Here is a 24601-nt window from a genome sequence, read left to right as displayed (position 1 = left end):
TAAACATTTACATTAGGCAATAAAAAAATACATCAGTTATAATTGTGAAAATTAAATGAAAAAGCCAAAAATGGGCAAACAATAAAAACATTTTCTGTTGAACCACAGGGAGGCGCTCAACCTTAAAGAATAACCCAACACTGAATCACAGACGTAGAGATAAACTACTTAACTTCTGGCCACACCCTAATTAATGAAGTCAAAGCAGGTGTTTTCTATCAGCTCTGGACGCAAAAACATCTGCAAGATGAGGCAAGAAGAGAAACATGTTTGAATGTTTTAACCCACAGGAGCAGGTCAGCAGCATCTGTGAATCAGTGTTGAACTATTCTTACAGGTAAGAAAGAACTTCATGAGCTATCAGGGTGCAGTTTGCATCTCTGACCACTGAGTGGTGCTGTGGAACCATCCTGGGTGTCCAAATAGTTCAAACATGTTCAAACCCTCCTTGTGTTGCCTAAGTTGAGACTGTCGGGCACTGCACAAATCCAGATATGACTGTGTTGATTTTTGGTTTGCATGTATGGTTTTGAGAAGGTTCTTGAAAAGGTGTGAGGGAGCTTAGGTGGCTCTAGTTGATGTTTTTGAGAAAGTTTCATAAATTGTTGAAGGTTTTAATGGTAATTGGGCAGATTTTGGTTGTCCTTAAAGTTCAAGAGGTTCTTGAAGATGTTCATAGAGATGCTTCTAAGGAGGTGTCAGAAGTGTTTCAGCAGATGTAAAGGGTTCTGGAAGAGGTTTCCAGTATCCTTGAGGAGGTTTATGTGGTTCTTGTGGAAGTTAAAAGGTTTCATAAGTTGTAGAGAAGCTTTAAAGGGTTTTTAATAAAGCTTAATGTTTAAGAGGTTATTGAAGAGGTTCCAGACATCTAGGTCCTTGATAAGGTGCTAGAAATATTTGAGAATATGGAAAGGGTTCTGGAAGACATTTCCGGGATCATTGAGGAGGTTTATGTGGGTCTTAGTGATGTTCCAGAGGTCCTGAAGAGGTTCAAATGCTTGCGATGATCTTTCACAAGTTTGAAGGAGGTTTCAGAGGTTCTCAATAGCCTCTTATATACAGAGAACCCATGTTATAGCCATAAAGAGGAGCCGCCTTTGCTTTTTTACACTGAACCACTCAAAGCCGGCATAAGGCAACCTCCATGTGTGCTTTCACATAGCATGCTGGTGTTCCGGATTCAAAGGCGTGATGCTGTAAACTCTGCCATGAGGGAGGACAAGTATGTTATTAGGACGAGGGGAGGTGATTTCTCTTCGTCCCGCCTTGAACGGGCTGTGTAAAAGAGGTTTGATGGAGATTTCAGGGGGTCCTTCACAAAGTTCAATAGGTCCTTTGGGAGATCCTGGAAACTCATGATGTTTCAGAAGTTCAGAGTGGTTGAAGGTGAGAAATGTTCTAGAAGAGCTTTAAGAGGTTCTTTTGGATGTTCCAGGGGTTTTGAGGGCTTTCCAGAGGTTCTTAAGAAGGTCTGAGAGATTCTTTACAAGATTTCAACAGTCCTTAATAGGATTTCGGAGGTTCTTGGGGAGGTTTCAGATGTTTGTGGGAGGTTCCACAGGTTCTGAAGAGGAAGTTCTTGTGATGGGTCCAAGTGATGCTCCAAGGGTCTTTTCTAATTTTCTAAGAATGTTGAAATGGTTCTTTGTGAAATTCCAGAGGTTTGAACAGATGTTCCAAAAATGTAAAAAAAAAAAAAAAAAAAAGGGTAGCACATCTCAATTTTCTAGTCGAGGAGGACAAAATATTAACATGAGAAGGGTGATTGGTTCCCAGATGACTGGGTCCAACTCCCAGCTGTGTACTAACTCTGCCCTTGTGTATATGACTGAATTGAATCTATATACTTAAAATGCTCTGAAGAAGGCTCTGTGCCGAAACGCATAAGCATTTTTCTAATGTGATATGAGCCAAATAAACAAGTGAAATGTAATATTTTGTCCTCCTTGACTAGAAAATTGAGATGTGCTACCCTTGTTTTACACTTTTGGAACATGCCTACTGGATTTTGGGTTTAGCACTCCACTGAGAATCCCATTGTTGAAGTGCAGCCTCCTTCTCCAATAGAGTTGAGATGTTCTTGGGATGTTCCAGAGATTTTGGATTAAGCTTAAGGGGTCACTGAGGATGTTACAAAGATTCTTTAGGTTTTAAAGGCTCCTGAATTCAATTCAAGTTCAAATTCAAGGTTCTAAGAGACAGTGAGTGTGTTTAAGAGGCTCTGATGGAGTTCCAGCTGCTCTCATCTAGCGTCTGACACCCATAAATCTGCTCTGACCTATTCTCTAAACTGTTTTCTATGTTGTTTTTTTTGTGCCTGCACTGACAAATTGATCGCTTTGATTTGTCTTGCGTTTTCTCAGTAGCTTTGTCTTTAATGAACTCCCATAAAAAGCTTCATCACAGTGTTCTGAGATACCCGAGAGAACAAACAAACAGCTTGTTCCTCAAACCACCGGGAGCTGTGTTTGTGTGTGTTTGTGTGTGTTTTCGGGTGTAAAAGGGCAGATGAAGAAGTCAGACAAATATCCGCATTGTCAGCATGATGCAGCAGCGTGTCTGTCCTGGAGGAATAACAGAATGTGAATTGGTTATTATTGATTATTATTATGTTTTTGCCTCCAAACGCCAAGAAACAAGACACAAGACTTTTTATTTCTGAAGCTTTTTATTTGTCAGACTGGCCAAGGTCTAAAAACCAGGACACGTGTGGCTGCCGGGCGAAGAAACCAAGCAGCTGCATGGCGGTTAGTTTGATGCTTCACATCTGAGAGTAGAGTAGAAAGGAGTAGAATACAGCAGAATAAGAAGACAGAAAACACATGCAGACAGAGTTTAATTAAGAGAGATTAGACAGATTTAGAGAGCTGTAAATGTTTAGAGTCAGTGTTTTCAGACGTCTCCAGAGTCTCCATGAACACATAGTTTACCACGACTCCATCTGACCTTTGACCCCTGTGTTTTCTCTGTGCCATTAGGAAGTCTCAGAGGTTTTAATTGTCTGACTGTTGAGCCAAAAACATCAGCAGTTCTGTTTTTCTTTTTCTTTCTCTCTTATTCTGTTTTTTCTGAAGCGGTTTCTTCTCTACTCTTTTATTTTTCGGGGTTAGTTTGTAAAAGTGACAGTCGGTGATGACCAACAGTGCATCAAGGTCACAGAGGAGGGTATTATTTTAGGTCATCCAGTGACCCCACAAGAGATCACTGGATTAATCAAAGTTGTTGCAAGATGATAGGACTGGATAGGATACAGAAAAAAACATATTTTGCTTTACTTCTTGTGCATTTCTGTATTTTACCTCATCAAACCTTTAAAAGTTATTAAAATAAAACAATAAGTCCTCTCTCTAGAGCTGCAAGCTTAGTCTATTAAACACTTAGTTGATTGACAGAAGATTAATCAGCAACTATCTTGATAATAGAATAATGGTTTTAGTCATTTTTTAATCAAAAATGTACAAAATAAGCTGGTTTCAGCTTCACAAATGTGATGATTTATTGCTTCTCTTTGTCAACATGACGATAAACTAAATATCTTCAGGGTTTGGACTGTTAGTCAGACGAAACAAGACAATTGAGGATGTAACCTTGAAATATCAGTGACTTAACTGGTAGACAGTGAAACAAGTGACAAGGGTCCCAGGTAGACTTTGCTTTATTTTAAAGGGTCACAGGCCAAAAATGTTGGGAACCACTGTTTTTTGTTTTTTTTTTTTGGTCAAAGGTCAAAAGAAATGAAACAAAGATTGGAAAAAGAGAAAGAGATCACACATTTCACATTCCACACACCTGGTGTTGTTTTTGGCTTTTCAGTTAATCACATGTGCTGTTAAGAATTCAGGTAAATGCTGTGTGTGTGTGTGTGTGTGTGTGTGTGTGTGTGTGTGTGTGTGTGCATTTTTCTGTCACCGTGGTAACAGTTTGCTGACAGCAGGTGTGTGTGTGTGTGTGTGTTTGTGGAATGATAACACTCGGTAAACCTGGCAGAACGGAACGCTCTCAGTCAATGTGTGTTTAGTTTTTCTTACATCTCTCATCGCCGTGAAACAGTGCCACAGCGAACATGACAGATGTGTGTTTTATTTAGTTTATCATGTTCACAAATGTTCCTTCTTTCTATCCTTCTGTCATTCTCTATTTAGTGCATGTCAGATCATTTTAGGGTAGAATCAGGAGGAGGGTTTGTTTTTTTTTTTTGTGTCCAACAATTTCTGTAACTTTCCGCAACAGATGATCCATGCTCATTTTACACCGTGATTGGCCAGGTGTGTTCAGGTGTGAAAAGAGGTGGCCTTAAAGCTCACAGTTTTTCAAGTCTTAAAACAACAATCAGGAGCCGAAATGAACAGTGAAATATGTTTTTCTTGCTGTAATCATTCCTCCTGTTCATACTGACCATTAGAAGATCCCTTCATAATGACCTTACAATGGAAGTGATGGGGGACAAAATCCACAGTCCTCCCTCTGTACAAAAATGTATTTAAAAGTTTATCTGAACCTAATATGAAGCTTCAGCGTCCAAATGAGTCAAATCAAGTAGATATCTTTCAACGTTACAGTCTTTTTAGTGCCAAAATCCCTCTTTTTGTTACTATACTTCCACCTGCAGCTCAACAGGGAAACACTGTCCGAGGAAACACAAAGAGGGAATTTGATGCTAAAAAGACTGTAAATGTGTCAGATATCCACTTGATATGACTAACTCAGACTGCTGAAGCTGAATATAGGCTTCACATCAACTTTTGAATGCATTTTTGCACAAAATGACTGTGTGGACACACTGTGGATTTTGGCTTCCATCACTTATACTGAAAGCACATTTGAAGGGGATCTTTTAATATCCAGTATGAACAGGAGGAATGATTACAGCGAGGAAAACCTCTTTCACTGCTCATATGGACACCTGACTGTTGTTCCAGAGGTGTTGATGGAGACTCCTCAGTGAACCCACTGGCTCATGTGTAGGTTCCTTGAGACTTCACTCAATTCAGTGCCTTTTTTCAGGATCCACTTTAAGGCTGTGGCCTTAAAGTGGATCATTGAAGAGGTTCTGGTGGCTCTCCTAATGTTTAGGGCTGCTGGAGGGGGATCCAGGGGTCCCTTACGAGACCCCAGGGGCTGATGAGGTTAAAAAAGGGTTCTTGAGGACATTAATGTACTCTTGGGAGACGTTCTAGCAGTCTAGCAGTTGTTGGAGACGTTCCAGGACAGGGCATGCAGTAAATGCTACAGTACTGTGGTACAGGCCTGAATGTGTACAAATTGGAGTTAATGGCTGTGAGAAAACATTGTCGGCATTGCAGTGACCTGCATGAATAAACAGCCTCCAATGTGAGATACAGGCCATCATTCCTCAGCAAACCTCTCCTTAAACCCTGAATAAATACAGGTTTAAAAAACATGAATATTCTCTCTCTCACACACACACAACCAGTATATATATGTATATGTACTGTACATGTACTACACACACGTATAACCTGGCAAAGTCCCCGCATACATTCCTGATAATTCCTGATAAATCGCAGTTCTCACATACTCAATATACATGTGCTAATGTGAACATGTGTTTACATATACAATCCAACACGCACACACATACACACACACACACAGAGCAGCTGAGTGATTTGGTATCTGATAGAGCAGATGAACAAATAAGGGTGGAACTCTGAGTACAGACCGCCGTTCACATCAACAGGAAGAGAGTTGTGTGTTGGCTCCCAGTCACTCACTGTTCAGTTGTTGTTGTACTATGTTGTCTCTATCTGTGTTTTTAACTCTGTCAAGTGTTTTACTGTTAATTTAATAAATGTTACTGCTGTGTTTTAGAGTCATGTTACTGTGTTTAATGCTACCAGTGTGCAAAACACATGCTTATCTTTTCTTGTTCAGGTGCTGAGTCCAAAAAACAGACCTCTGCACCTGATCTGGGCTCAAAACACAGACTTCATACACAGCTGGATTAACCTCCTACTCTAGAGGTGACATGATTAGTTGATTGATCGATTGACAGAAAGTAATATTTGCTAGTTGTACAATTTTCCATGATAGTAAACTCAACATCTTTGTGTTTCTGACTGTTGGTTGGACATTTTTTTTACATGTTTTACAGTAAGTAATCAATAGATTATCAATGAAAATAGTTGGTTGCAGCGTTACAGTACTCTTGTGATGGAATAATACGAACTGTACCTTAGTTTTCTGTGTTCAGTTTTTGATAGAACACAACTTTACAACAATTGAGCTCAATATAAACTATGAAAGTCTTCAAACAGAGACTGTCTTCAAGACCAGGACCACAAGATGATGGACCTGGCAGAGTTCACATCAATCAATTTTATTTGTCACATGCAGTCATTTAGGCACAATCACAAAGAAATGCAGTCCCATCAGTTCCTTCAAATTGTGCAATAAAAAAAGATTAAATAAGTAATTATTCTAGTCTACTATTCTAGATCCTAGTTGCCTGAGGGTAGAAGCTCCTCCTGAGCCTCTCAGTGCTGGCCTGCTGTATCTGTACCTTCTTCCCAACCACAGCAGAGATAAGACGCTGTTATCCGGGTGGTTGGGATCTTCAATGCTTCTCCTAGACTTATTCTTGCAGTGCCTGGTGTAAATATCTTTAGACAGGGTAGAGCTCTGCCTATTGTATGTTCAGCTGAATGAACCACTCTTTACAGGGCCTTGCAGTCCTGCACGGTGCTGTTTCCGTACCAGGCAGTGATGTTCCCGGTCAGGACACTCTTGGTGGTGCAGGAGTAGAAATTCCTCAGTATTTGAGAGGATACCCGGAATTTCCTTAATCATCTGAGGTGAAACAGTCTCTGCCTTCCCTTTCTCACCACTGAGTCAGTATGCAGCGCCCAGTTTAGGCCCTGGGTGATGTGGACACCAAGGTACTTGAAGCTGTCCACTCTCTCCAATGTTGATATTAAGGGGGGCATAGTCCCTTCCCTGCTTCTTCCCAAAGTCCACTGTCAGCTCCTCAGCATTGCTGATGTTCAGGAGTAAATTGTTGTCCTGACCATAGACTGTAAAAAAATAATGGACGTCACCACTTTGACGTTACTCATTGGTTTGTGGACTCCCATTTTGAAGCCTCAAGTTTGCATTTTTGTCATCATCTTGGAGTTTTGGAGCCAGAAGTGACCATATGGATGGAGCAGACCCTAACACTAGCTGCTAGCTGCTATCTTGGTTAGCACGGTGCATTTACAGTCTATGGTTAACTGTGATAATGCTAGAGCTAATGCTAATTTTCACTAGCAACAAACAGGCCTATTTATTTACCAGGAAAAAACTGAACATCCGACTCCTTAGAGGGTTGTGTTAAGGATGAGGGTACAAGAGCTGCCATCACCACCTGGGGTCTGCCTGTCAGAAAGGTAAGGATCCACATGCACAGTGAGGTGTTTAATCCCAGGTCCTTGACCTTTGTGACGAGCCTGGATGAAACTAAGGTGTTAAACGCTGAACTGTAGTCAATGAACAGTAATCTCACATAGCTCCCTTTCTTGTCCAGGTGAGATAGGGTGGTGTGGAGGATGTGTGCTATGGCGTCTTCCATTGATTGTTTGGGACGGAAGGCAAACTGTAGTGGATCCAGTGTGCACGGTAGTGGGGACCAGATTTAATCCTTGACCAGCCGTTCAAAGCACTTCATCACTACAGAGGTGAGTGCCACTGGGCATTAGTCATTCAGGCAGATTAATCAGATTATGCAGAGCCAGATGATGTGGAGTAAACCCGGGGTTTGGGGGCTACTGGGCAGTTGCCTGCTTCGTCCAGTTGGTTGATCCAGGCAGATATGGAACAGCATTTATAGACAGTTTCTTCTCAAAGATAACTTTAACTTTCCTATGAGGCCCTCTCAGACCCCTGAGTCTTTCTTAAGAGTCTCAAACCCCAAATAACCTCTGAAATCTCCTACAGGAGTTCTACCGCCCTCATCAGTCTCCTCAAAGTCCACTGAAACCTCAGGTGCTCCTGTGGTTTAGCAGTTAAGATACAGACTGTGAACTGCAACACTTCCTGCCATCTCTGCACTATCCTTATCTGATTAAGTCATAAAATACATCAAAAATATTGTAAGAAAAATAAAAGACCCCCTAAACAATACTTGAAACCTCCTCAGGAACCAGGGGTAGATGTGCACCTCCAGAGTCACTGTGGTGCAATCAGTGGTGAGCACTGTTGGCTCACAGCAAGAAGATCCATTTATTTATTATATTTTACAGTATTTATCTTGTTTTATTTTATTTGTTGTTGTGGCTCAAGAAAAGTGATTGCAGACAAGTTCTATGTAATCTGCAACCTACAAATCCAGAATTATGAAGAGAAGAGAAGAAGAGGAGACACAGGTGGTAAAAATAAGTTTTATGTCTATCCACTAAGAGGGAGTGGTGCACCGCTGAGAGCAACACTGATCTGTCAAACTCTCAGTTGTAGTGTTTGTGTGTGTATGTGTGTGCGTGCGTGCACGTCAGGAATCCACTTGCGCGTGCACGCGCGCACCTCCCTCCTTCTCCTCCTCCTCCTCCTCCTCCTGTATTTCCTGTATTGAGTTGTGCGTGTGCAGAGAAGAGAAGGAGGATTATTTCCACAGAGGAAGGAAGAGGAGAAGGAGCGCGCGGCGCAGGCAGACCTGATCAACCTGATCGATAGAAGTGATTAAAGATTAACGTCCCGGAGCTCCAGCTTGTCTCCATCTGTCAGGACAGCCCCGCACTCCTCTGTGACATGACTCTGTCCGGCTCTGTATCGGCTGCTGCGGGACAAACCGGCTGATGATGATGATGATGAAAGTGCTTCCTCCGCTCCACGCGCTCCACTGCCGACCCGCGCCGGTCTAAGATGCCACCGGGCCCCGGCGCTCGGCACGCGGCTCGGACCCAGAGTAACCCGGGATAATAAGACACAGAAAAAAAGACACAAAAGCATTTTTAAAAAGCGGAAATCAAACACCTGGGGGAGTCACCCCGCCGGGACGAGCCGGGAGGGAGAACCCGGGATTAGTGAGCCGTGCGCCGGGGAGCTGAGGCGCACTGAGCCGCGCAAAGAGCCGCAGAGAGGAGAGAGAGAGGTAACTTTGACTTTCAGTGGCAGTTTGTTTACAGAGAAAAAAAGTTTATTACGCTTATAGAACTTCATGGAAACTTCGATTATTTTACCAACAAGTTCTGACAAAATGAATTTTAATCCAAACTGCAACTTTAAACGATTTTGCTTTGAATTTAAAGTTAAATCAACTGTTTTTGTTCTGAAAGTGTTAGTAGATGAAGAAATGTAAACCAGACACGTTACATGTTGTTATCTGTTGCTTGCATGCATACCATCTCTGAGATAAAAAAAAAAAAAAAAAAATCCTGCAGGAAACACAAAAAGGAATCTTTGAGTTGTCTGTAATCTCCAAATCTTTTCCAATAAGTTCCTTTTCTAAAAACTGTGTAATTTGTTGCTAATTATAGACAAAATATGACCGCCTTTGAAAGAAAAAGTCTCATTTATGAATTATTTTATTATTAACACAAGAAACAAATTTTTTAAAAAGCTCTTTGTTTAAGTTTTGGAGCAAAAACAATTAAATCTTTGTCAAATTGAGTTTATTTCGGTTCAGTTTCTAAAACAGAAATGCATTCAATTGCTAAAATGTGAAAGAAAAAAACCATCCCACACTGGAGCTTTTGATCAAAACACACGATGGTGTTTCCCCAGCAGATGGTGTTTCCTCGGTTTTTATGGAAGTGCATCTTTCTTTTGTTGAACACTTAGAGGACTTCTCGTTCATGTTTGGAGACAGCAAATAATGTCACCTCAAGGTCCATTTAGCAGCCTCTTGAGTAGAGAAGACCATGTGATATGCTCGTGAGCTCCGGCTACTCAACACACCTTGTGGTGAGATAATTTGTTGTTTCCAAGGTGAAGAGTGAACGTTTATCCCTCAGAAAGAGACGAGTTAAATGTCCAGTTCATTCAATTTCAAATCAATCAATCAATCAATCAATCGTCTCGATGACGAAAATGTCAGATATAAGAACTTTGGTCACGTGTCTCTGCAGGTCTGCAGGGATGCTGGTCCCGCGGCTCCCGGTCCTGTCTGCGCTGCTCGTCCTGCTGCTGGCCGCGGGTCGCTGCACGGCGGCCGCACTGCTCCGGAGTTCCAGCACCCGGGCGGACGGGCGTCTGGACGGTCGCAGCGTCCTGGAGCTGGTCGGCCGGTACTCTAAGGCGAGGGCCGAGACGGCAGCGGGGCTCACCGGGCACGGAGTTAAAGCCCCGGAGAGAAAGAGCAGGTCCAGCCACGGACTGGGTCAGTACTGCAAATACTAAATACCACAAATACTAAAAATACTACACTCGGTGCGGTCTGATAAAAGCTTGTAAAGAGTGAGGTATCTTTATCACATTGTGGTCTGCGGTCAGTCTTTTATCTATAGAGTAATTCATGAGTCAACATTACGAATGAATGAACACATGAATTCATGATCGGTGTGTTTGGTGCAGAAGAGAAAGAAGAAGAAATGATGCAACTCTGTGTCCCTTTCAGCCTGTTTCTGAACTCCTGGGAACTTTTTGTTGTTTAGATCAGAGAGATGATGAAGTCCACTTCAGTGCATTTACAGTCCGCTCCATTAGTGCAGCCGGCTGATGCCAAACCAGCAGAGCAGCTTTCACCTTCAAAGACGTTGGATAGTTTAGGAGATTTATGTATGATTTTAAACATGTCATGACCTTCATTTAGCAACAAAAAATCTGGAGTTCTGCTCACATGAAATCATATTTAATACATCCTGAACAAATAACTGAGTCGATAAGTAAGCTCATTCATGTTTAGTGTTTTTTTTAAGTGTTTATAGCCTCTTAAACTCTGCTGTTCTTTGTTTGCTCAAACTCACTGAAACTTAACTTTGAATTCTAGTAGAACCCAAAGTTTCCAGAGATACTTTTGTCAAATTGGAAAATTGGTGGAATTTGTGATTTTCAGTCAGTGAAAAGTGCATAAAACACAACATTTATTATTCAAATCAAGGAGGTTAAGAAAGTCTGCACAGTCTGAAATCTTTTTCCTCAACAAACTGTAGTTTTGGGTTTTAGAATATTATATTTCCATCTTATTTTTCTTATTTTTAAACCCTGAACATAAGACGAATAGTGGAAAGTCATGTTATTCTGGCCTCTACAATGAGAAAGTGTTACCGTGTTACTGCATTTCTTAATAAATGACAACAGAGACCATGTTGCAGTTGCTGCATTAACCTCTTAAACTCTTTATTGGTGACATTTATGGTTTTCAAGATCAAGAGTTTAAGACGTTAATCGTGCAACTTCCTTTCGTCTTTCCTTATGAAATGCAGTACCACAGTAGTCCTTTCTCTGTGTAGAGGTATAACAATATGAAAATGTGATGGAAATATTATATTCTAATACTTCACAACTCAACTCAACTTTATTTATATAGCACCTTTCATACAAATATACAGCCCAAAGTGCTTCACAACACAAAAACAGTCAAAAATAAATACATTTTTGCAAGACTTAAAATTACAGCAGTACAATAATAATGTTTTGAAAATAGAATAAAATAGAATAAAACTCAATAAAATAAACACCAGGGATAAAATGATATAAAACCAATGAATAAAATTTAAAAATGGAAGCTTTAGCATTATTCCAAAGTAAAAGTGAAAGCCAGATTTAAAAGATGGGTCTTTAATTTCACAAAAACACAGAGAGATCTTTCCATTCTAACATCCAGAGGCAGCGTGTTCCATAAAAACAGAGGGCTGCCTCAGTGGTACTTTTATGGGGCACATGAGGAACATTTAAAAGACCTTAATGATCTGGCCGGAAAATAAAATGAAATAAAATGTCTAGAGGAGTGAGGTTATTCAAAGTTTTATAAACCAGTAAAAGAACTTTAAAATCAGTTCTGACAGATACGCGTAGCCAGAGCAGTGTCTTAAGCAATGGGGTGATCTGTTTTAGTTAAGACTCTGAACGAGCTGTCGTTTTCTTATAGACTTTTTAGGTAATTCAGTAAAAGGGAATTACAATAGTCTAAACAGCTAGTCATAAAAGCCTGAATGAACATTTCAGCATCTCTCTGAGTTAAAAAATCTCTGACTTTGGCAATATTTCTGTGATGAAAAAAGGGTGTTTTTGTGATGTGTGTTTTAATCTGTTTGTTAAGACCACCAAGCATTGTTTGCAGTTTTTCTCTTGCTGCTTTGTGTCCTATTAAAATAACTTTTTCCTCATTTAATTTAATAAGGTTTTCACCCATCCATTCATTAATGTCAGTGAGACAGGAGAGCATGAAGTGCATTGGGGTCATTTGATGATACAGAGATGTACAATTGTGTGTCATCAGCATAAAGATGATAATTGACGTGGTGATGGGTAATACTGTTTCCAAGTGGGAGCATATATAATGAAAACCAAATTGGACCGAGAATGCTTCCTTGAGGAACACCATATTCAATACCATGAGTCTCTGATACATAACAGTCTACCAGTCAGAGGGACCCATCCATTCCTCAAGTCTGTTCATGAAAATTTCGTGGTTGATTGTGACGAATGCTGCATTGAGGTCTAAGAGAAGAAGGACAGTCACACTGTTTGCATCCACAATAATTCTCAGGTCATTTACTACTTTTAGTAGTGCTGTCTCTGCGCTGTGGTTGGCTCGAAAACCAGATTGGAGCTTGTCTATAATGCTGTTGTTGGTTAGATAAACAAGTAGTTGATTAAAAAACGTTTTCTCTAAAAGTTTACCAAGGAAAGGTAGAATAGAAATGAGTCTGTCATTGTTTAGCTCTGAGTAATCTAGATTGGATTTCTTGAGGAGAGGTTTTACCATTGAAGTCTTTAAAGCTGTGAGGAAGACGCCTACATTAAGAGAGGAGTTTTTTGTACTTTTTACTTGGGAGAGGCTTTGGAAACAGGATATAAACAGCTTGGTTGTGTCTAGAACACAAGTGGAAGACTTCATCCTGCTAATAACTTCACACAGTATTTGGAGCATGTTGAGAAAAAAGAGCCAAAATAAGCTGAGATTTCAGATTGTGCAGACTTTCTTAACCTCTTAAAATCCTGACAATCAATATTCTGTTTTATGCACGTTTCACCGACATTTTGAGTGAAAGTGACAAATTACACCAATTTTCCGATTCCACAAAAGTGTCTTTGGGTTCTATACTAGAATAGAGTCAATGATTGATCCAGCAGAGGATAAATCTGTTGCATAATATAAAATAGCATATTAAAACATTAGAAACTTAAAGGCACAATCCAAATACATATAAACCAGACTAAAAATGTGTCCTAAATCCAGACTTCACACTGATCCTGAGCAGGTTTTGAATCTGGAGTGCTTCAGTAAACTCAAAACATTTAGTAGATTTGGTGACAGAATTCAAACATTGTGTGTTTCGTTTGAACAAAAAAGGCCTTTAAACTAAACCTTTAAATTAGTTTTACTTGTTATAAATGAGAAAATATTAAAAACAAATGTATTAGAGTACTCTTTATGTAAAAATATACAATTTACAAATACCTCAAATTGGTTTTGTTTATGCATGATGATACTGAAACATTCCTTGTATTTCTTCAGTAAATATGTTCTTAAGACGGACAGATTTTAAAGCCGTCTGAGGCGAATCTGTTAGTTTGGGGCGACATAAATAAAAGTGACTTACATGTGGCAGCTGACTTTCACTCTGCAGAAGTAATCAGAAGAAATCTCACAGTGCACATTCTTCTTTTTCTTCTTTTCCCTCTTTGTAATTTTATTTTCCAGCAGACTTCTGGATCACATTAACAAAAAACTCTGCTGGGCAGGAGGTTTATTTTGTCTTCCTTTTTGTCTCGACTCACCAAAGCTTCATTTAACGTAAACGAACATCATGTTGAGCTGTGATGGAATTGAAAGGTTTGCTGTCCAAGGTGCTGAACCTGAGACCACCAGCGATGTCGGAACTGTCTGAGGTCCTGATGGTCGCTGATATGACGGGTTTCAGTCACATGTCAGAGTGGATATTTAACTGTTTCACTGCTGAACGTTGAATATTTTAAGTGTACTTCGGTCTGCAGTTAGTGTTGTCATGTTGCTCCACATGAAGGGCAGAAGACTTTAAAGGAGATGTTGAGGAAGCAGGTCAGCAGGCAGGAGTATGTGCAAAAAAAGCTGTTTATTCAAGGGGAAATATTCAGCTTTTTGTGGTTTTCTGTTATTTATATCCTGTTCTGATGTCGGATGTTAAACATGGTCAAAATTCCAAAACTTGAGGTGAACATATGTATAAATGTTGCCTGCAAGTCAAAAGTCAGGGCTTCAACCTACAGCTTTTTTCTACCTTGCTGACGAGCTGATGTCAGCTCATCCGTCTGTTCTGTAGCCTTGGTTGCTAAGGTGGTTGCTAAGGTGTTTCCATGTGTTGTTCAAGTTGTTTACTCTCATATTTCAGATCTGATTCAGCTCCAACATGTATGTGGGAGAAGTTCACATTTGGAGTAAAGAAGGAGAAAAAGAAGTGAAATCCTGCTACTATAGTTTGTTTACGTAGCCTCCGGAGCCGGAGGAAGCTTCCTGAAGCTGACCAATCAGAACAGAGTGGGTTCATCGGGAGGGGGGCCTTAAAGAGACAGGAGCTAAAACGGCCTGTTTCAGACAGAGGCTGAACTGAGGGGCTGCATAAAGGACCAGTAGAAGATAAATAAGGAGTTTTTAACTGGAAATCATGCAAAGATATTCCAGTAGAGCCCCAGAATATAAATATAGAGCTGGAAATGTGCAGAATATGTCGTCTGTAAACTGAAGGACTGAAGAACCTTGTGACTGGCCTTTTACCTGCTCAGGTTACCACAGAGTGAACTGGGCTGACACAAAGTTTTCAACACAAATGGAACATCATAATTAAAGGATTTCTCTGTTCCTGCTGACAATCATTATTTATCTATGATCACACAGCACAACCATGAGTGAACTTAATTATACAGAAAGTCATTTTACTACAGAACAGGTTTACCCTCTTACCTCAACAGATCCTAGTGACTCACTACTTATTGCACCTGATGATGCACACCTGTTGTCACTGTATCTGATTAAGCAGATGTATCTGTGCCACGAAGCGAGATTAGTTATTCAGAGGATATTTGGTTCTAAACAGACGGTAACTTTGGAAGATATCGACTGGATTGATCTAACTGAGGTTGCTGTAAACTCATTTTAGCTTCAGTTGAACTTTTGAAGAGGGCTGTGGATTTTATCCCTAATTTCTTACAGTGTAGTCGCATTCAGGGTCAGTATAGAGAGTAGGAATTGTTACAACAACCAAAACACATTCCCACATACGTCTTATATTAAACCTGCAGTGCCAAACTTTTGTCTCCCCCTTCCAGCGGTGAGAGTAATTACACAAACACTGTCGACATCGTCACTGCAGAACCCTGATGGTTTTAACGTGAGCCAATCCCCGCCCTGGTGATGCAACGCCATTGGTGCGCACTGAGGACAGTCCGACCCGGTTGACAGTCGCAAACCAATCATTGCTTGTTGACATAAAACGCATCACTACGGTGCGCCAGCGCGGGAAAGTCGCCACAGACACCGGATTAAAAACTCTGTATACCGTGAAATACAGAGAGATTTATCTGGCGGTGATCGGCTTGATCAGCGTTGTGTGAACTCGTTTGGCTTGAATGTAACAGACGTTCATCGATATGTAAAAGTCTCGCTCTCCATCTTTAATAATAATAACTTTATTTGTACAGAACCTTTTATGCAAAGATGAAGCTCAAAGTGCTTCAAAAAACAGGATTAAAAAACGATGTTAGGCCCAAAAACAAAAATGAAATTACCAATAAACAAAATGTTTGATAGAAATACAATAAAACAATGCAATTGGGAGAAAATGATATACTGTAAATTGCAAATATAAAGGTTGGATAACATTCAAATTCAAAGACAAAAAGAAGAGTCTTCAAGGGAAAAACAGGGAATAGCCTCAGCAGATTTCTTGTGGGAAACATGAAGAACATCTAAATGACGGTCGCAGGTTATTTAAGGATTTATGAACAAGCAAAAGAGCTTGTTCGTGTAAATGGTTGAAGTCATTGTGGCTTGTATGGCGTCTTTGACCTTCTTTACGTCGCCTTCGGTCTGATTTAAGAACAGTTTTCAAACTCCTGCAGGCTGAGAAAGCTGCTGTGTTTTAAAACAACAGCACTGTTGTACAAACTCTGCATTATCATCATCATCATCATCATCATCATCATCATCTTCCCCCTTGTTCCTCCTATGTTACGAGTTTGACCTTCAGGAGTTTTATTTCTCATACATTGCTTTTTTTTTTTAAAAAAAATCCGTCATCTGAACGTGAAAATATTTCTGGTTGTGAAAGTGAAGCTTCTGGATTGTTCCCACATGAGCACAAACAGTCCTTTAATTCACACAGAGAGTCGCTGAAAGAGGTTAAGAGTTTTATTATTATATATACAGAGTGGTGGAAGAAGTATTCAGATCCTTCACTTAAGTAAAGTTGTCAATACAGCAATGTAAAAATACTCCAAATCCTGCTGGATCAGTCATTATGGTTCAAAGTCATCGAAACAGAACTTTAAAATTCTAGTAGAGAACCCAAAGATTTCCAAAAATACTCATGTTCAATTGGAAAATTGGTTTAATTTGTGAATTTCCCCTGAAATGTTGGTGAAAGGTGTTTTTAAAACAGAACATTCATTGTGAAAATCAAGAGTTTAAGAGGTTAAATGAATGGAAAATAAATAAACAACACTCTGCTAAACACACTAAAGCTACAAATACAAAACAGATTTTCTTATTAATCAGACATTTTCCAAATACTCATATAGAGCAAAAGTGTTTTCATAATTTCCTCAATAAGATGTTTTTTTTAGTTTTATTGATCAGCCTCTTTCTGGAGTTCACAAAGGACAAAACAAGTAAAATGCATTTAATTCTGTTCTTCATCATTTCACATCATTCTCACTTAATTTTGTCTTATTACAAACATCATTCAACTATTTTTCTTTTCAACGTCTGGAAAACAAACCAGTATCAACTTCTTTCAGATTCACGACTTCCATGTGCAATTTTCTCATCAGAGGTTTTCTGTGTTTCTTTCAGAGGGTCAACCCAGAGATCCACGACACAAGGAGAAGTTCATCAGACACCTGACAGGTACGAACACTTGATCGGTGACGTATATGAAGGATATGCAGTGCCTTTATCAAACATAAACATGTGCATTATTCTAAATAACAGCAGTTTCAAGATACGTGTCAGTTTTTTCCATTAAGATTTATTCAACAACAATCAGCCACTTCTTTATCAAGAAGCTATTAACAGCATCTCAACCTATTGAACTTTCTTCAGGGAAATTACAAAACTAGAGAACCATATGACTCATAGGTATCTTTATATGCTGGTATTTGTTGTAGCATATTAGATAAAAATTGTGCCACAGACCTTCATTGTTGTCCAGAAGCTATTAAAAACACGTCAGTGAGTCACGACGCTGCACTGGGTGACACGTTCCTTCATTATGAAGAGTTTCAACAAACTTAAGTGACCAAATATGATATATCAGGCTTTAGATACACACACAATACAAAAGATTTGTTGACAAGAAAAAAAATGTAGGAATTACCCTTTAAGTATAAATTGATATGAAAACATCTGGTTGAGGGTGTGTATTTATTGATTTATGGATTATTGTGGGAGTGGAGATAAGGCACCTGGAACTACAATGAATGAGATTATAAGAGAACAGAACAAAGCGTACACACAGATTTATAAAGCTGACAAACAGAGGGCCTTTTAGATTTGTCCGGTTTTGTGCGTACACACAGTTTTATGCATCTACAGTATGTAACCGCTAACTTTTCAGCCGTGCGGTTATCTGACAATAACCTTAAAAGTGTGTTTTCATTCTGTCTTTAGGTCCTCTTTCCTTCAACCCAAAGTGCAGGAAACATTTCAACAGACTGTACCACAACACCAGGGACTGCACAATACCTGCCTGTGAGTACATGCACACACACACACACACACACACACACACACACACACACACACACACACACACACACACACACACACACACACACACACAATCAGGTTGCCGGTTCGATTCCCATCTATGTTATCATGTCGTGTTGCTGCAAGAGTTTGTTTGAGATCAAAAACAGGATAAGACTTGTTTTAACACACACGTACGTAAATATACACACACACACACACACTGTCTCTCCAAGATAAACACTGAGCTACATGCATGATTTAAGATCATAAGAGCTGCTGCTGTTCTGACACGATCACACAGATAACATATGGTAAAGTGTATGTGTGTGTGTGTGTGTGTGTTGTGGCCTGTTCATGCAGGATTGTTTCAGTTAACATGAATGTAGCAGCAAGAAGGTTCAAACATGTCCTGTTGTTGTTTACAAAATAAAAAATAGTTTAGTTAACTCATGTACTTGGAACTTTGCTCGATTTTAGGAGACTTTAATCTCACTAGATCTGATATTTGTATCAACATCTCTGCAGCTGAAGAAACGCTGAATTGTCCTCTTTTTAAATATTTAAATAAAACTTGTATTTTCTTGAACATTTATGACGTGTCAGTGTGTAATGTGTTGGTTGTGGCTCATAGTGATGAACCTACAGTGAATTATCAGAGACTCTGCAGCTCCTCTCGGCTTTACGGAGCTTTATAGTGAGTTTCAGCTCATTGTTTATCTGTCCGGCTGCAACTTTACTGTTCTGGTTCACTCTCAGCGTCTCATAGCGTTGTTTTGGACCGCAGCAGGCAGCTGTTTTCAGAGAAAAAGCTGTAAAAAGCAGCTGTACACTACCTGCTAACAGACACAGTTAGCTGTAGACTAGCTGGTGAACATAGTGGAGCATTTAGCAGCTAAAGAGCCAGATATTTCCCTCAGGAGTTGGTAGAGAGTAAAAACAGAGCTAAAAGAGAGTGAATATTGGACTCACATTCACCAGGTGGACAGAAACACGACTCCACATGAATGATAATGTTGCTCCGTAACTGCTGGATGTGGAAATAACTGCAACTGTTTGTTAACGAGGTCAACAAATCAACTTAAAAGCCTCTATAACTATGGCAGTAGAAATCCTTTAAAAAACCTAGAAAATAAGAATAAAATCAGTGGTGGACGAAGTATTCAGACCCTTTAATTAAGAAAAGTAACAATACAACAGTGCAAAAATATATATAATAATATATACATTATTAATAAGAATAACTTTTGTGTTGCTAGGTTGTGAATCTGCACCAAAATCAACTTATTAACATTTACAACGCAGAGTTTAAGAACCTTTTTAATGTTTTATTAACTTTTATCATTGCAGGTGATTAACAAGCTTTTTCTAATGTCTTATTAGAACCTTATAACTTGAAAACCCTTAATGAAGGACGTATTGACATCAGTAAAGGGTCTCGTTTCTCACTTTCTAATAACACATCGAGTCTGCAGTTATGAATCGATCAGATTTTGAATAAAGTGTTGTTTCATCTCTGATAAACTCGTTTGTTCTTTCCGCAGATTATAAACGATGTGCTCGTCTGCTGACTCGATTGGCCAACAGCCCTCGCTGTATAGAGAGATAAACAGACCAAGACAGACAAACGGTAAGTTTATATATACAGATGAAATATACGTCTTGAACAAAGTGCAGTCATTTCCAGGAACTGTTGTGGACTGTAATCAGATATTCTTCTTCGTAAAGCTTTATAAAGTACAAAGGTCAGAACAGGTAAAACATGTTAATGAACGCAGCTTGAGGCCTAAAAGTCTGATGATAGAAAGTTTGGGGTTTTTTCCGTCCTTAAAAGGATTCTTTGAGAAAAATATCAAAATATTTGTTGTTTGTGTTTCTGTGTGCTGCCAGTCACACTGCAGAGGAACCGTTCTACATGTTTCCCTAAAACGGAACATTAACATCGATATCTGATATCATCCAGAGCGCAAGGCGCCACTGGCAGCGAGAAGCCATCTCAAAGGAAACCAAAGAAGAAGAGCAAGAACAGCCGAAACACAATGTGACGATTGTTCCATCAAAAATTTATAACTAGAACCCGAAAAACTCTGGTTTTAAAGACGAGTTCAGACAAAGGTTACCACAAAATGACCCCGACAGAGAGAACAGACCAGACAGAACCACAGAGACCAAGGTCTTGTCCGCACTATTTTTCCCCTATGTTTTGGCCTCTCATCCACATGCAAACTGCATTTTAGGCACATGCCCATTGTTGCTTTGTGTAATGAGCATGTGTCTGAAACAACAACTACCGCCAAGGGAAAATATGCTCACTACGCATGCTGAGAATGTTCTTCTCTGGTATTTGATGTGTCGTTGATGTAGACTTTATTGCCACCTACTGGCCCGACATGCTTGTTTGATCGTTTGTCGTCATTTTTGCGTTCTTGTGTGTATGGAGATATTTCTTAAAACGAAGGTCACGTGGACAGCTTTTCTTTTTTTTTCAACAGGAGGGGAAAATATCTGTTTAGAAAAATATTCATATACGTGTGGTCAAGGCCTGAGGAACCAGGAGAACCAGGAGAACACAGAGTCTGTAGAACAAGTTGAATCTGTAGAGCAGAGAAGCTCTAGAGTTTGTAGAGTCTGTAGAATCCATAGGACATAGAACCTGGAGAGCATAGACTGTAGAATGTGTGGAGTGTTAAGTCGGACAAACCAATAGAGCGTCTGTTGAATATGTAGAGCCTTAAGTCTATAAAACACATAGAATCTTGAGCAGCCTACATAGCAGCTGATGCAGCCTACATACAGCCTGTAGTCAGTAGAACCAGAGTCTCTATAACATATAGAAGTTGTGGAACCCAGGGTCTGTTTGACCTGTATGCTAAAAAGAATATGACCTGTAGAACCAGGCAAACCCATGAGCTCTAAGTCTTTGGAACGTGTAGACTCTGAATAATTCTTAGACTAGAACACAGTTAATAGAACATAGAGACTGTAGTACTTCTATATTTGTAAAGTCTTTAGACCCTAGGGTCAGTGGAGCATGTAGAGCAGAGTCTGTAGAGTCTGTAGAACGTAGAATGGAACATTTAGAACATACAGACTCTAAGTCTGAGGACCTTTAGACTTTGTAGGATTCAAGAGCTTGTACAACCTGTGTTTCTTTTAAAAAACCGTAGTCAGCAGAACTCACAGAACCTGCAGTCTGTAGAACCTGTAGATACTGCATCCTCAAAGACTTTTAGAGTAGAGCTGCATTATGGGAAATGTAGTATCCAATGTTTTTGGACTAAAAGTCAGAATATCACAGCTTCTGCTTCTTTGATGTCTTAGTTTAAGCTCTCTTTTGTGAATCCCCTGACTGTATGGAAATATAAGACTAAACTGTGGCCTTTAACCTCCCCTCTTCTGTGTTGTTCTTCTTCAAGTTGTAACAATTGATGATGATGATGATGATGATGATAATACATTTAATTTGTACTATGATTCATTGTGAACCTCAAAGTGCTACAGTATTAATAACAGAACACACAACTTAAAGAAAATAGTAATAAGAGTTAAGATATAAAAGCCTTCCTGAATGGAAAGGGTTTTAGGCCTTTTTTGAAAGAGTCTATAGTCTGTGCTGTCCACCTTAAAGGTCAGTCCACCTTAAGTGAGCCTGGTCAGGTTGTCGCTAACTTCATATAACACATAACATGCCGTGGTCTTTTCAACCACTGAACTGCTGACGCAGGTATTTTCATTACTTTAACTTTCCCGGTATGCAGTGTAGGATGCACAATAGCCAGTAGTAAATTTAGGGAAGGCCTATCTTTGGCCTATATTACCCGCCACTCCTGTGAGGGCCCCATGGTGCTGAGCTTAATACTGGGGGCCCAGAGGAGCAAGCTGCTGGCAGATCCGAGAGTGCAGGTGGAGGTTTGTGGTGTGATCAGTTCATGGCCGTTGATGGATTTCTATGAGAGTAACAGGACTTTATAGTCAATCCTGAAGGAAACAGGGAGCCGGTTCGTATTTTTGCACTCTCATCAGGATCCTGGTAGCGCTGTTGTGAATGTCTGGAGCGTCTGGATGCTCCCACCAGAGATCCCTGTGAAGAGCACATCGCAGTAGTCCAGTCTTGAGGAGATAAAAGCATGGATAAGTTTCTCTGCATCTGGTAGAAAGAGCTTTTGCATAGATGTCTTATATGGTCATCAAAAGTCCTAACACCCAGAATAGTGACTGAGGAGGAAAGGGGGATGTCCTGGCCAACAAAGGTGAGATGATGTATGGGGGATGACTGAATCTGGTGTGGAGTGCCAATAAGGAGAGCTTCAGTTTTTCTGCTGTTTAACTGGAGGAAATTTGTGCTCATCCAGGCCTTTATCTCCTTAAGACAGGTGCTGAGGCGTGGCATGGCTGCAGAAGGGCTTGGGGCAGTTTTAATGTACAGCTGGGTATCATCAGCATAGCAATGAAAAGACATCCCATGTCTACTGATGACACATCCAAGGGGGGGGCATATAGAGGGTAAACAGGATGTAGAGTGTAAACAGGATGTAGAGGGTAAACAGAATGTAGAGGGTTAACAGGGTTAAACAGGAAGTAGAGGGTAAACAGGATGGGGCCAAGGACCGATCCTTGCGGAACACCACAGGTGACAGGTAGCAATCTAGACTTGCATCCTTCCAGTGAGACATACTCAAAACAACTGAAACAACTTAAGTATAGAATCTGACAGCCCACTGCTGGTGTGGAGGCTCATGAAAGGAAGAAGGGGAACCTGCATCAGCTGCCATCAGCAGGTCATTCATAAACCTGAGCAGAGCTGTTTCGTTGCTGTGTGCTGAACGAAAACCTGACTGACATTTTTTCAAATAGGTTGTTCTGTTTAAGGTGGTCCTGAAGATCAGAAGCAACCACCTTCTCCTACACCTTAGACAGGAAAGGGGGGTTGGAGCTGGCAAGAACTTCTGGGTCCAGGATGGGCTTCTTGAGTAGGAGCCAGATGACTGCAATCTTGATGGCAGATGGGAAACTACCACTTTGAATAGAGAGGGTGACAGTTTGGGTGATCAGGAGGGCTAAGAATGAGGATGTATGATTTCAGCAGAGCTGTGGGAATGAGGTCCAGGACACAAGTTCAGGGTTTCATCTTTCTGAGGATTTCCTCGAGTCCTCGATGACAGGAGGAGGCAGAGAGGAAGAGCTGAACATCAGAGAGTGGATTTTGTTGACCTCGGCTCTGAAAAAGTCAATGAAACTGTTACATCGCTCTTCTGTAGCCTCAATAGGGGAACATGATTGTGGCTTCAAGAGATGTTTTATGGTGGAAAAAAGATGCTCAGGGTTGTCAGGACTGTTATTGATTTGGTTGGAGTAAAACTGTGACCAAGCATCTCTGAGGGATGTTGAGTAACTCCTTTGATGTTCACGGAAGGCCAATTTATGGACAGCGAGCCCGGAGCGTCTAAAGCGTCATTCCAGGACACGTCCAGCTGTTTTTATTTTCCACAGGTCATGAGTAAACCAGGGAGCAGAGCGTGAAAAATTGACTTTACTACAGTTCCCTCACCGTGGCTCGCTGCAGCTGCTCTTAATTTCAGCTGCTGTGTTCCAGCAGCACTGATGTTCCTACACAGCTCCCAATTTAAATCTGCCGTACATTAAAAATCTGTCAGGGATGTTTTTCAGAGCAGCAAACACTCCTCCACACTCTGAGCGAGAACTGGTGGAATGTTTATGTTGTATTTTAACCCACTGAAGGCTCGGCAGCTCGGCTTCGTTTTAAGTTTTAACCTCCTCTCAAAGGAATGGTTCAGTATGTTTGATTGAGCTATTCTATCTCTTTTCATTCAACAGCCTCCGGACAGACAGTGTTGCTAAGACAACCAGGAGGGCGGGGCATCCTAACAAGGCTCATCCACTGACGAGCAGCAGAAGTTCTGCAGCCAATAGAAACTCTTCCAAGGCGTTGCTGTCATCGCCTGCAGCCAATGAGCTCAACTAACGACGATCAACAACCAGCGATCAGAATGCGCTCTATTCTATTCTACTCTATTCTATTCTATTCTATTCTTATCTGTCTGTCACTTAAACCAGAGAGAGAAGCTCAGATAAACACGAAGCTGCTACCTAAATGTTTTCTATTGATCTTTGAACATAAAAAAGGAGAAATAAAAGGTTTGATAAGAGATTCGTTAGTGTCATACACAGCTTTCCCATTACATGAAATCAACTTCTGTTTCCATAAGTTGTCATCACGTTTAATTTCATTTGCTTTAGTTTGGTTTTATTCTGTCATGAAACAACCTACATGTGACACACTTTTAGCTAACAAACAAAATCACAGAGATTTAAACCATAAACATAAAACGAACACATGAAACAGGATAAAAAACGGTACAAGCTTTAGAAACATTCCTATGAAAGTCTTTGTTTTATACACTTGTTGTGTGCAAGCAGCAGAAATATGACGCAGATCTGATTATTAACCTCAAGTTTAAAATTTGTGCAAATCCATCCATCGAAGCTCCAAAGCTGCAGCCTGAGCCAAGATCTGACGCCTGAACACAACACGGTGCATTT

At 40.3% G+C, this 24601-nt stretch overlaps 1 protein-coding gene across 4 annotated transcripts; it reads left to right on the top strand.

Annotated features, from left to right (window-relative positions):
* Nucleotides 1-160: 160 nt before the first annotated feature.
* On the top strand, nucleotides 161-24601 carry alkal2b (ALK and LTK ligand 2b). 4 transcript variants are annotated; one of them, XM_044344423.1, is made up of 8 exons: nucleotides 161-337; nucleotides 5896-5984; nucleotides 7526-7676; nucleotides 10062-10312; nucleotides 17147-17200; nucleotides 17963-18043; nucleotides 19585-19670; nucleotides 23876-24601. In XM_044344423.1, exons 4-7 carry the CDS (start codon nucleotides 10072-10074, stop codon nucleotides 19647-19649), a joined length of 441 nt encoding a protein of 146 aa, XP_044200358.1. In that variant the 5' UTR covers nucleotides 161-337; nucleotides 5896-5984; nucleotides 7526-7676; nucleotides 10062-10071; the 3' UTR covers nucleotides 19650-19670; nucleotides 23876-24601. The 4 variants fall into 4 exon arrangements, with proteins under 4 accessions (XP_044200358.1, XP_044200361.1, XP_044200359.1 ...); XM_044344426.1 differs by lacking the exon at nucleotides 161-337 and having other exon boundaries at nucleotides 5883-5984; XM_044344424.1 differs by lacking the exons at nucleotides 161-337; nucleotides 5896-5984 and adding an exon at nucleotides 7205-7388.

The sequence above is a fragment of the Thunnus albacares genome, chromosome 24 (assembly GCF_914725855.1).
Source record: "Thunnus albacares chromosome 24, fThuAlb1.1, whole genome shotgun sequence".
In the NCBI taxonomy this organism is placed as follows: Eukaryota; Metazoa; Chordata; class Actinopteri; order Scombriformes; family Scombridae; genus Thunnus; species Thunnus albacares.
The sequence above is the reverse complement of the archived record's forward strand: the minus strand, read 5'-3'. Positions and strand labels throughout refer to the sequence as shown.